Source organism: Corythoichthys intestinalis, chromosome 10 (genome assembly GCF_030265065.1).
Source record: "Corythoichthys intestinalis isolate RoL2023-P3 chromosome 10, ASM3026506v1, whole genome shotgun sequence".
NCBI lineage: Eukaryota > Metazoa > Chordata > Actinopteri > Syngnathiformes > Syngnathidae > Corythoichthys > Corythoichthys intestinalis.
This window is the reverse complement of record NC_080404.1, coordinates 20,976,606-20,988,814: the sequence shown is the minus strand read 5'-3', so window position 1 is coordinate 20,988,814 and position 12,209 is coordinate 20,976,606. Positions and strand designations below refer to the sequence as shown.

The window sequence follows — 12,209 nt, the reverse complement described above, 5'->3', positions numbered from 1 at the left end:
CTCTTCATCCAGGACAACATGATGCTAGAAAAAGCGTGTATGGCAGTAGAGGAAGCAGCTAAAGGTGGAGGTGTTTATCCTGAGGTCTTGTTTGAGGTTGCTCATCAGTGGTATTGGCTGTATGAGCATTCACTCCTCGGAAGCTTGAACCAGCAAAGGGAGACCTCTGGACGGTGTGGGGCCAATGGAAGTGTAAATAGAAGACCACAAGAGACCAGCTGTGGCGTTTTTGATCGTGGAACCATTGTGGAGACGACTGGGGTAGCAGTCACAGCAGCGGCTGTTGTACCTGTTATCTCTATGGGCTCTAACATGTACCAGTCCCAGGGTATGTCTGGCCAGGTAATGGCACATCCTCATGCCCATGGCCTTCACCCCTATGCGATCCAGGCCCATTTGCCCGCAGTTTGTGCCACTCAATACTTGAGTCATCCTCTGCAGCACGCAGCCAGACCTGCTGTCTTTCCTGTCTCAGGAAGTGCTTATCCACAGGTTAGACATGATCTTAAACATTTTTTTTGTAGCTGATACTTTACACTATAAAATGCAGAATAATTATTCTAAATGCGTCCACTTAAAATGTTTTTTGGTTTGTTTTTGTTTATAAAGCAATTATAAAGGATACTAAGGGCGGAAATCACGGTATTTGATTCGTTTCGTTACGAACAGGACATTATGAAGGCCTTTTGTCTCCCTGACTGTCAATGGGCAAAAAAAGAAATTTTTGGGGTCATGTATTGGTCCTTAAGGGCTGCGTGAACTGAAAACTAACAAAAATCAATCCGGCTCTTTCTAGTGGCTCAAAACAATGCATCAAATTGCGTTTGCCTGCTTAAATTGCTTATTTGTCGCCTCATTTGCATATGAAAACAGTCATGAAATTAAATCATACATTCTCATGAGGTATTTGCCAGCTCGGATCGAGATGTCACACCTTTTTTAATGACGCTTCTATAAACCCCCCCCAGAAAACTAATATCAACACCCGTGTCGCCAATACCGTGACTTACCCCTAAAATATTTAAAATATCTTAGCTCAATAGCTTAGATTACATTTCTTATTAGTGTATTATTCTTTCTCAGCTTGGTGTGTCACTCTCTTACCCACAGGGTATGCATCCAGGCTTTATTGGTGCCCAGTACCCCTTTTCACTGACTACTGGCTCCTCACCTTCCATGACAGCCACTGCTGTGACCTTCCCGACGGTCCCTGTGCCAACCATGACGCAGATTTCGTATCCCTACCATTCTGAGACCAGTCTACCAGTCAACACCACTGTAGCAGGTCAGGGGTGTGGGTGTAGACATTTGTTTGTCGTGTATGGACTTAATACAAATGAAATTTCTTTTTTTAATTATAGCTCATCTAAATCTCATGTTTTGTAGTTGGCAGCATCCACACTGGTGCCACCTTACAGGCCATTCAGGCTTCCAGTCTCTCCTCCCAGCCCAGTTCAGTGGTCAGCACTTCCTTTCCAGTAGAGGAGGAACAGCACCATCAGCTTATTAACCAACAGGGCATGCATGATCTCCATTCTGCCTATAGAGTTGGTGAGAAATTGTGGTAACCCTAATATAAAATTGTGAACAAAATTGTAAAAAGAAATCTAATTGTCATCAAAACTTCCATTACAAAGGGATGCTAGCGTTGGAGATGCTGGGAAGGAGAGCTCATAATGATCACCCAAACAACTTTTCCCGAAGTCCACCTTACACCGAAGACGTTAAATGGCTTCTGGGACTTGCTTCAAGGCTGGGTGAGTTTGTTCACACTAGCAGAAGCCAAGTATAAAAGAAGAGCCTTGGCTCAAATCTGTTCCTAAACATTGAAATGTGTCACCATTTATTTTTGTGGTTTTAAAAACGTCAATTCCACTGACTGCCATTAACATCAATATCTTTGCCAGACACGATCATATACGCCAATGCAAATGACTGTCATGTACGTCAATGCCTATCTCTCTATCTCTCTCACCTACCCACCTGCCTACCAACCTGTCTTCCTTTTGCATATCCTATTTTGTCAGGAGTCAACTACGTGTACCAATTCTGTGTGGGAGCAGCTAAAGGCGTCCTCAGTCCATTTGTTCTACAGGAGATCATCATGGAGGCTCTACAGAGGCTGAATCCTGCTCACATTCACGCCCACCTCCGAACACCTGCCTTCCACCAACTTGTTCAGCGGTGCCAACAGTCCTTTCTGCAAGTACGATGCATCCATAGCAAAACTTGTGTCTGTTAACAACAGTATTTTTCTTTCGCCCAATCGAACAATTAATTAATTTTTACTTAAACTGCACCAGTTACCTTTAATGTTGTTACAAAGGAGGAGTTTCAGAACAGGTTTGATGTAGAAAGCTGAAAAAGTATTTATTTGCTAAATTTATTTTTGGCTGAAAGCAAAATTCTTTTTTTCCCCCCTCCAAAGAATTTTTTTCTTGGAGAAGTGATGAAAAAAATCTTTTTATACTCATTCATTTTGCTTGTTATTAGTGCTTAGTGTTCAGGTCATTTATTACATTGCGTTAAATGTTAGTATAATTTTTTAAATAAAATACTTTTTATATTTAAAACCATTTTGCGTATCCAATCACGGGTCAAGAAACGTGAAATGAAGACATTTGTGATTAAAAAAAAAAAATTTTTTTTATTGTTACTTGGCATGTGCCGGTATGATATTCTGACAGTATGATAACCTTAAGCCAAAATGTCATGGTTTCACGGTATCACGGTATTGCAATTATAGCTCTAAAATGTGTTACTTTGAGATATCTGGGTTTAAAAAAAAAACAAAAAAAAACGCTTTTTTCCATTGAACATTGAATTTATTCTTCAAAACATTTTAGCAAATTGGAACATAAGTATAATGTTAAGGTAAAGTAAATTAAAAAGAAATAACTAAATATTTGAAATAAAATTAAAATAAATGCAGTCCTTTAGGTGAGCCTAAACCCACAGCTCATAATTATTACCATCAGAACAAAAACAATTATTTTCCATAAAATGCACGTGTGTATCATTTTTACATTATACACACACTCTTTGTCAACAAACACTGTTGCCAGAGAGAAAAAAAAAACACGTTTTCCCACCGCTCAGCACACTAAACACGCTGGAGTTAACTCTCGTAGCTGGTGGGAAACGTTCATGACAGTGTTTACTAATCTTTAATTTTGTATAAATGCAAAGTTGTATTGGAGGTATTGCCCCCTCGGCAGCCACCCTCCGCAAACATGTTTTACATGTCGGTTGGCCCTCCTCTAAGCCGCGGGCGTCTGTAAGTTTTCTGTAGCTGAAGTTTTCCTCTACTAGCGATTTCGTTTTCTTAGATGGGCGGAAAAGTTCAGGGGTTTCACCTCCTCCAGCCATCATGTCGCACAGCTGACTCACTGACACTGAGCAACAACCAGTGGGGGAGGTTTTTGGGACATAAAAATATGACGGTATGACGGAAAAGTTTTTCGGTTTGCCTTGCATTTTCATGTCTAACTGTTACTAGGGCTGTGTATTGCCTCACATAAAGCAACAAGATTTGTATAACGATTCACAGGCACAATTCGATTCAATTTATCCCTATAGTAAAATTTAAGACGATTATTGCGATATTTGTATATCACTTAAAAATAAAAGAACTAATCAAAATGGACATAAAACTATATTTCTATCAATTTATTCTTGAAACCTCATCCAGCACTCAAGTAAACATCTTTTTGTTTATTTTTGCACAACATATGGCTTTCTTTATAACATTTTCTCTTTTTTAGTGCAAACGAGCTTTAGTCCAAACCTGCTTGAATATAGGATTCTAAATATGATAACCAAAAATCTTAAAGAATGTGTAGCATGTTAATAACAGTTTTAAGAAAAAATTAGGTCAAAACACTGGCTTGCACATCCAGGTTTACCAACCACCACAGGGCCAAAAGACCAGAAATAACTTGGTATCGCCGCAGTATTTCTTTTGCATTGCACAGCTTGCATATAGTGTGGCTCTTGCCACACTCCATGCCTCCGTTTTTACAGTAAATGCCAAAATGAGCCCAAATTTCACATTTAAAAAGGTGTTTCGGGGTATCGCGTATTGCCATATCCGCCCTGTTGAAACTTTTGGCACCAAATCCTGCAAAACTGTTGTGTAAAGAAGCCATCCGAGATAACTCTTGTGAGATTATCTTTCTTCAGGAGATTGCAAGGCAAGGCAGCTGCGCGCTGCCAACTAGTGGACGGGAATAGGTAGAAGTGCAGAAACTCTATTTATTCCCACCAAAAACACACGTGTGAAGATCGATACAGATGGATTTTGAATCGAGATGAGAATTGCGTGATGTAATATCGCGATATATATGGATCGTTTTTTTAATTAACAGCCTTAATTGTTTCAGTAGTTTGTCGCAACTACTAATTTTTTGGGCACATTTTAAAAACCTCATTCATTCAAATACAATATTTATTAAATTAGGTGGAATACATATCGAATCCAATTTAAGTTAAATTAAGTAGAACTTGATGCAAATTGTTTGAGAACTACTGATATGTTCCTTGGGGCATCTTGTCTCTGAAATGTTTATCCATGCAAGCCTTCAGAACAACTACAATTTCTCCCTTTTCTCTGCAGTATATCCATCACAGACTCATCCACTTAACACCTGCCGACTATGATGACTTTGTCAACATCATCCGCAGTGCTAGAGGTGCTTTTTGTCTCACGCCAGTGGGAGTTATGCAGTTAAACGATATACTTCAGAACCTGAAGAGAGGCAAACAGACAAAGGAGCTATGGCATCGCATTTCCCTAGAGATGGCAACGTTTTCGCCTTGAATAACCTTGTCTGGAGTAATCCATGAAGCAACAATACTGCCACTGACTGGACTGAGCCAGCCACAGTTCGACTTCTTTTTGTCAGAAATATTGCTTCCACCCCACCAACACCAGCAACAATGTAGAAACACGTACAGCGCACAGGTTCACTACCAGTTGCTGTTTTCTATGTCTGGTAAAACGTGTCTATTAAATATTAATGTGATATTTCATTATTGTTTTCTGATTCATCTGAAAAAAAGCTTGATCTTATTTTAGTATTTGGTCATTCTCCGGAAAAGTGCTGGGTCTATCCTGTTTTACAGTCAAGATCGTTGTTCCTGTTCCACAGAAAATGTATAAATATGTTTGAATTACTAAATAGTCATGCTTAAAAAAATTCAGAAACACTGCAAGGTTCTCCTTTTTTTGGGGGTGGGGGGGTGGGTGGGTAAGGAACTCACAAAAATGCTTATAATTTATGATGGGACTGCAATAATTACACAATGTGATACATTTCTCACTTACAGGTGCCATTTTACGCTGACTGGAGCGGTTCTACGCAGGAAACATGACCTTGCTACGTTTGTTTGTTTGTTTATTATTATTCATATAGTTTTGTTATTGCTCATTTCAAAATACATGTGGGCAATGCTCGTACTACAATCGAAAGTAAAATGAGGGATGCAAAAAATTGTCCCTCAGGCCGCAATTGGTTCCTGGGCCACACGTCTGAGACCCCTGTAATATATGAATGTATTAAAAACATTTTTAAAAAAAATAAAAATATATATATACTGTATATATATATATATTTTTTTTAAACAGGGTTAATTATTGTTTCTTGAAATGAATATAATATTTTTAAGTTTTAAACTTATTTACGAACTAAATCCCACTGTTGATTTTTTTTTTTTTTTTTTTTTTTTTTTTTTTGTGGTTATTATATCAAAATACAGACTGAGCTGTACACGTGAAACGTCTTGAACGGAAAGTTGTGATTTGGGCTGCTTTTTTTATTCAACTCGGCAACTGGGCGGGTTTTACGCTGTGACTCGGACTGCGCGTTTAACTTGTGGCAAGTACTGCGCATGCGTGAGTCACATCGTGTAGGTGGTTTGCTAAAAGTGCTTCGCTTCGGTTTGAAGATTATCCAATTCTTATTTCTCCTTGGCCCCATAAAATAATCCATTAAAAGGTAGCAGGAATCTATCTGAGGTCACTCCAAGAATCCTTTTAACTTCCCTTCCGCTTCGAGTCATTTGGGTGCAGCGTGCACGTTGATATTATGCGGTTTGCTTAGCTTAGCTTAGCTTAGCTTAGAAACAGTAGAAACAACACGTTTGAAATCAACACATCGCCAAGTAAGCAAATATCAAGCCCAAAAATGTCAGGTGAGTTAACCTTCATCTTGAAATGATAATTTCAATGTTAAACATAACGAGGGTGTCACGGTATATGACTTGTGTGTTTTATAATTTCAATAATTACCTTTTTTTGTTGTCTTCCTCATTTAATGCGTTGTAAGGTGCTGTATTAAGAATTTCCTTGTGTCTTTATTGGATTCCACAAATTCAATCCACATTGGTCAGAACAAACATGGAGATGAGAAAGCACCATTCATGATTAATCTCCGCGGGATGAAAATAATACAACTAGGGCTGTCAAACGAATAAAATTTTTAATCGAGTTAATTACAGCTTAAAAATTAATTAATCGCAATTAATCGCAATTCAAACCATCTATAAAATATGCCATATTTTTCTGTAAATTATATATATATTCTGTAAAATAAATTGTTGGAATGGAAAGATAAAAGACAAGATGGATATATACATTCATATACAGTATATAAGGACTGTAGTGGGCATTTCACTCTACTGTCATTTAAATCTGTCTATGCTGTCCTCACTCTGAAGCGTCTACTTTTTCCAAAGCTAGACAGCTAGTGAGCAACGCCTTAATAATCGGACTTCTTTCTTTTTCATCTGATTTATTAATAAAATGGCCTCAAACCATTGTCCTCTTTAGACCGTCATAAAACTACAAAAAAAAAAGTACACAAGCATTGCATTAGCAACAACGTTAGCTTAGCACGCTATACAGGTTCACTAAACATAAACAAAAAGCGTCTCATACAAAAAATATAACATTTCGCTTACTAACATAATATGTACATTCTTTACAACAACCATACTTACGGACAAATCTTGTCCAAGGATCATATAAGCACAACATTACAACGTAGGCGTCAGCCCGAGACGTCTTGCAGCCATACTGAACTGGCAAGAAAGCAATAAACCATGTTGCAAAGCGACCACAAGAGTTCGCTGTTAGACTGCACAAAAAACCTTGCTGTAAAACTTACCAAAAGACAGAATACTGTCTGAGCGGGACATGTGCGTTAATTGCGTCAAATATTTTAACGTGATTAATTTTAAAAATTAATTGCCGCGCGTTAACGCGATAATTTTGACAGCCCTAAATACAACATTTATATACTGATTGCCCTATAGAATTTTTTTTTTTTTAAATGCCAAGTGAATTGATACTTACCGATATTTAATGTAATGTCACATTGAATTTTTGTTGGATTGGATAACAACAAGACATGAATAAACAAAATTGGCAAAGAGCAATTTTCTCCAACAGACTTTGGGGTTTGCAAATGAAGAAATAAGGTTTGGTCTGTATGTTTGTGGTCTTGGACTCTTGCAGATGTCAGCCAAGCTCATTGTCCTGAGCTCCAGGGTTCTGCAAGCATCAAAGAGGAGGAGGAAGAGTCACCACACATCAAGGTGGAGGAGGAAGAGTTTGTACACGCTAAAGGTCCGAAGCATTTTTTTTTTTTTGATGTGGCAGAAAAAGAAAATATGGTAACTACTCAAGTACGGAAATGTCTTTTTCAGTCTAATCTAGTGTTTTTCATCCCTCATATCTATTAGTGGTGCTTACTATGTCGCTGTGCAATGGACTCGTTAGCTGACATAAGGTTGCCCTCGCTTCAACATCAACTTAACTATTGTTCGGAAATTGAAATATTTCTCACTAGTGACTATGTAAACGATTTGTTTCCAATAACAACATTATGTATGTATATTACGTGCACGCCAGCCCCACTGTTTTCAACGTCAGCTACGCAAAATTTGTCAAACATCTGTTACCAAATTCTCAAGGGAACTTTCCGAACTTTGCTTAACCCTTTAACACCTAAGCCTGTTTTGGCCGAATTTGCATGCCTTTGATGTTGCCTTTATATTTCAAAGAAAAAACTGTTCACAATGGCCAAGTTGGGTCCCTTTTTTCAGGATACCTTGAACTTCATGTCCAAACTGTTGTTTTCTTCACTGACCAACTTTAATCCACATTTTGGACCCAAAAAGACAACAACAACAAAAAAAAATCTTTTTTCAAAATTTGTAATGTTGAAGTCCCACTGACAACCAAACATGCTCGACCAACCGTTTTGAAGCTTGATAATATTTATTTAACTTGCTAAGATAAACATTCAATAGAAAAAAATAAGATTGAATAGTTTTATGTTTGACAATTCAACACAAACAGCAGCTATGGTCATAGGCGTTTTTGGCCTTCACACATACTATGGTCAAAACATGTTATATACAGTGCAAAATAGTGAGAATTTTTTTTATATATATTATCCAACACAAAAAGCGTTTGGAGGATATCTCTTTGTGAAGTTAGGTATTGTACCCATCACCTTATCAAAGGTATATATGTACATGCAATCAAGCTTCTCGAACACACATCTATATAAAAATTGAAACGATTCATAGTGAAGAAAAATTAAACATTGAAAAAAAAGTATTTTCAAAAATATTGACAAGTAGTTCAGTTCAATTCAAATTTTTTTAGGCATGCAACCCAATAATTTTTTTTTTGCGCACTCAATAAAGTTTGTTTTTGAACATGTCACTAAGCGTCACAACGTCACACAGCCTACTCATCCGCCGTTTGCGCGCTGCTGTCACCTCTACTCGCCGAGACACCGACTGATCCGAGGAAAACAATGACAAATAGAGCTCATCCTATTCCTTGAGTTGATGAAATAATGCATTAGCTGGCGCTAAATTTAGTTTTCGATTCATTCTGCACGTTTCAAAGTCGCTAGCTCAATTCAACCAGCCGTTGCTTGCTACGCGTGTCTCCTTTCCCTTAGTTGGCGCCTTGCTCGTCAATTTATTAAAAATGTTCACATTAGGTTCGTCCTTCTTGACGTCACAACGGCCCTTGGGATATGTAGTCTTTTGTGCTGCTTTCGTTTTTGAAAAAAGGACAAGAAATGATGGAAATATGGAGATAGACACATGGTTCATGCAGCGTGTCAATGCATATTTATGAGTGCAATAAAACTATAAAACTCAAATGACATTATCTCCTGTTTTACTTGGTCGATTGACTTCAAATAAAAACTGGTGTGGACATCAACTTCCGTACTTTCAAACGAGAGCAACCAGGGGCACGTGGGTGACGTAATTACAGCGTTACGAGGCTTCAAAGATGATATGCGTAAACGTGTTGCATCCGACACGTTCGGTGTTAAAGGGTTAAATATTGTCCAATTCAATGCTAATGCCATTCTTATTGTTTTCATCAACGATGAAGAGAACAAAATATTTCCTTGATGAACAATTTTTTCTTAACAATGATGTGATGGTGATGAGCTAAAAACGTGTCTTGTTAGACGAAAAGGTAACGAGACAAATGTCGATTTTCAACTGACGAAATAAAAACGAGATGAAAATGCGCCATTGTTTCAGTCATATGTTCACAATGTGTAATATTTTCTTATTGCACGTGTAGTCAGCCTGTGTTTGTAACAGTGTGTCACTCATTTGACGTGCTGCACCCGAGCCCAACTCACTGGTGTCCTCCCCAGGCCCCAGGCTTGCTTGTTTTAATACAAATGGTGAGATTTAATTTCTTGTCTTGGAAAGAGTGAATATGCAATGTTGCTTTAGCCTTTAAAGGTCTGTGCTGAGTGATCCTCACACATTGAGGTCATGTCTACGCCTAGATTTTTCCCGTTTTTTTTCCTGCACTAATACGTCGGGAAAAAATAATTAGGTCCCCACCCCAGCATGTTTTTGGAAAAAGAAAAAAATCTACAGCCAACCACAATCATTCCTTTTTAAGTACATTCATTACAATGCGTGAAAAATAATTGTCCATTATACCCCCATCCTTCGCATGTGTTCTCCAATATGAAGCACTGCAACAGTTTGTAAATAAATGGAAGCAGAAAAGCACCTGTCTAATTTACTCCAAATGTAAACATTAGTCTGATGTGTGATGTAGGGACAAAGTTTTTCACAGTCAGTGACGTTTTCACAGTTAAATCTTCGCTTATCAGTGTCCAGATGATTGGGCCACAAGCGCAGAATTTGCACATCTTCACTTTGGACGGAGGCTTATTATGAGTAGGGTTGTTCCGATCATGTTTTTTTGCTCCCGATCAGATCCCGATCGTTTTGGTCTGAGTATCTGCCGATCCCGATATTTCCCGATCCGATTGCTTTTTTTTTTTTTTTTTTGCTCCCGATTCAATTCCAATCATTCCCGATAATTTTTCTCGATCATATACATTTTGGCAATGCATTAAGAAAAAAATGAATAAAACTCGGACGAATATATACATTCAACATACAGTACATAAGTACTGTATTTGTTTATTATGACAATAAATCCTCAAGATGGCATTTACATTATTAACATTCTTTCTGTGAGAGGGATCCACGGATAGAAAGACTTGTACAGTGGTACCTCTACATACGATCACTTCGACACACGATCTTTTCGACATCCGACGTAAAATTTGAGCCGCCATTTGTTTCTACATCCGACGAGTTGCTCGAAATACGACGACATGACAGCACTGCAAACGAACGCACGGTGGATTTTCTTGTGTGAGAAATCAACACAGTTTTCAAAAAAAGTTGATACAGTTGGAGAAACAAGGAAAAAAGTGATGCTTACCTTTGAAATGAAGACGCAAGTTATAGAAAAATATGAGCTTGGGGTGCGCGTCCCTGAACTGGCTCAACAATACAGCTCCATGGTCCTCTTCCGACCACCGTTCGCCACTATTTATAAGTTAAGGTGACAATTATTATTGTGGTAACATTGCCAAGGAAATCGCCAGCTTCGTCACGTTTTTATCATTTATTTAAGAACTTATCCAACACAAAACGCCCATTGTCTTAAGCAGTTGACCGCTCTCAAGAAAACGAAAGTATTATCTCTACCGCACCGACCTATCTCACTGAGACGTCACCTTCGCGGTGCGTTCAGGGACAGTAAAAAGTGTCCGCCATATTAGAATCCGATTCGTTACATTATTTACAGGAATAATTATTAATTATTCTTCTTATTATTATATTATTCTGAATTATTTATTTATATCTTATTTGTTTTTCTATGTTTAATTGCCATTTGTAACAGTGCCAGCAGTATTTATTAAGAATTTAGTGTATGTTTTTAGGCTTTGGAACGAATTAATGGAATTATAATGTATTCCTATGGGGAAAATCCTGCTCGACATACGACCATTTCGACTTACAAACAAGGTCCTGGAACGAATTAAATTCGTATGTAGAGGTACCACTGTAATTCTTAAAGGACAAATGTGACTTTGTATATTGTGACTAAATATTGCCTTCTAGTGGATTTTTATGAGCTTTCAGTAAATGATAACTCAGCCATTTAACTTCTGCCCAAATGCATGATGGGAAGTACAACCATGACTGTGCGTAATGGTACCAATTGATATATCTTGTCATAGGGTGTTAAGAAAAAGATCAACTACTATCTTTCTTCCCCACATTGCTTCCCACGATATTTCTGATCGTTGAGAGAGGCTTCAGCCAAATAAAAAAAGGCTTCAAAGGCTGCCAAAATTCTCTCCACTCATATTACGTTGCCTTTTAGCTCTATGTATATGTAATACAGTGCCATTATAGATTTAACGCGACAATGCGTGAGTGGGTAGAGCAGCGCATGCGTTAATTGCATTAAATATTTTAATATTACCGCCGTTGACGCGATAAATTTGACAGCCCCACTTTAAGCCAAAACTAAAGACTCTGGATAGGTGTAAGATATTTTATCTGTAACGTTAAATACAATTAGAAAACGATTTAATTTAAAAAAAAATAAAAAAGGCATGTCCGATATTTTTTTGCCGATTCCGATACTTTGAAAATGACGTGATCGGACCCGATCGATCGGGACACCTGGTGAAATGCAAATATTCCATCATTTATCCATGAACACATGCCTTTTGGATTCATATCATGCCACTTCGTGTAATTACACACATTGCAACACCAATAAAATGATAGAAATTTGGATCGATTGTCAAGCTAAAATGACTGGCGCCCGAGATCCCGGA

At 37.9% G+C, this 12,209-nt stretch overlaps 2 protein-coding genes across 5 annotated transcripts in view; both read left to right on the top strand.

Moving 5' to 3' along the window:
* zswim8 (zinc finger, SWIM-type containing 8) overlaps positions 1 to 5,207 on the top strand; it is a 41,164-nt gene extending 35,957 nt beyond the window's left edge. For 2 of the 4 annotated variants that reach the window (XM_057847409.1, XM_057847411.1), the window contains exons 21-26: positions 13 to 492; positions 1,111 to 1,285; positions 1,387 to 1,551; positions 1,638 to 1,757; positions 2,028 to 2,206; positions 4,616 to 5,206. In XM_057847409.1, the coding sequence (XP_057703392.1) occupies positions 13 to 492; positions 1,111 to 1,285; positions 1,387 to 1,551; positions 1,638 to 1,757; positions 2,028 to 2,206; positions 4,616 to 4,819 (1,323 nt within the window). In that variant the 3' untranslated portion in view covers positions 4,820 to 5,206. Of the gene's footprint in view, positions 1 to 12; positions 493 to 1,110; positions 1,286 to 1,386; positions 1,552 to 1,637; positions 1,758 to 2,027; positions 2,207 to 4,615 lie in introns of all 4 variants that reach the window. The other 2 variants (XM_057847408.1, XM_057847412.1) reach the window with 2 other exon arrangements.
* Positions 5,208 to 5,861: 654 nt separating this feature from the next.
* The window catches only part of LOC130922583 (uncharacterized), a 32,757-nt gene continuing 26,409 nt past the window's right edge, over positions 5,862 to 12,209 (top strand). Inside the window, exons 1-2 of the transcript XR_009064541.1 lie at positions 5,862 to 6,192; positions 7,517 to 7,627. The gene's annotated coding sequence lies outside the window, so the exon portion shown is untranslated. The remainder of the gene's footprint in view (positions 6,193 to 7,516; positions 7,628 to 12,209) is intronic.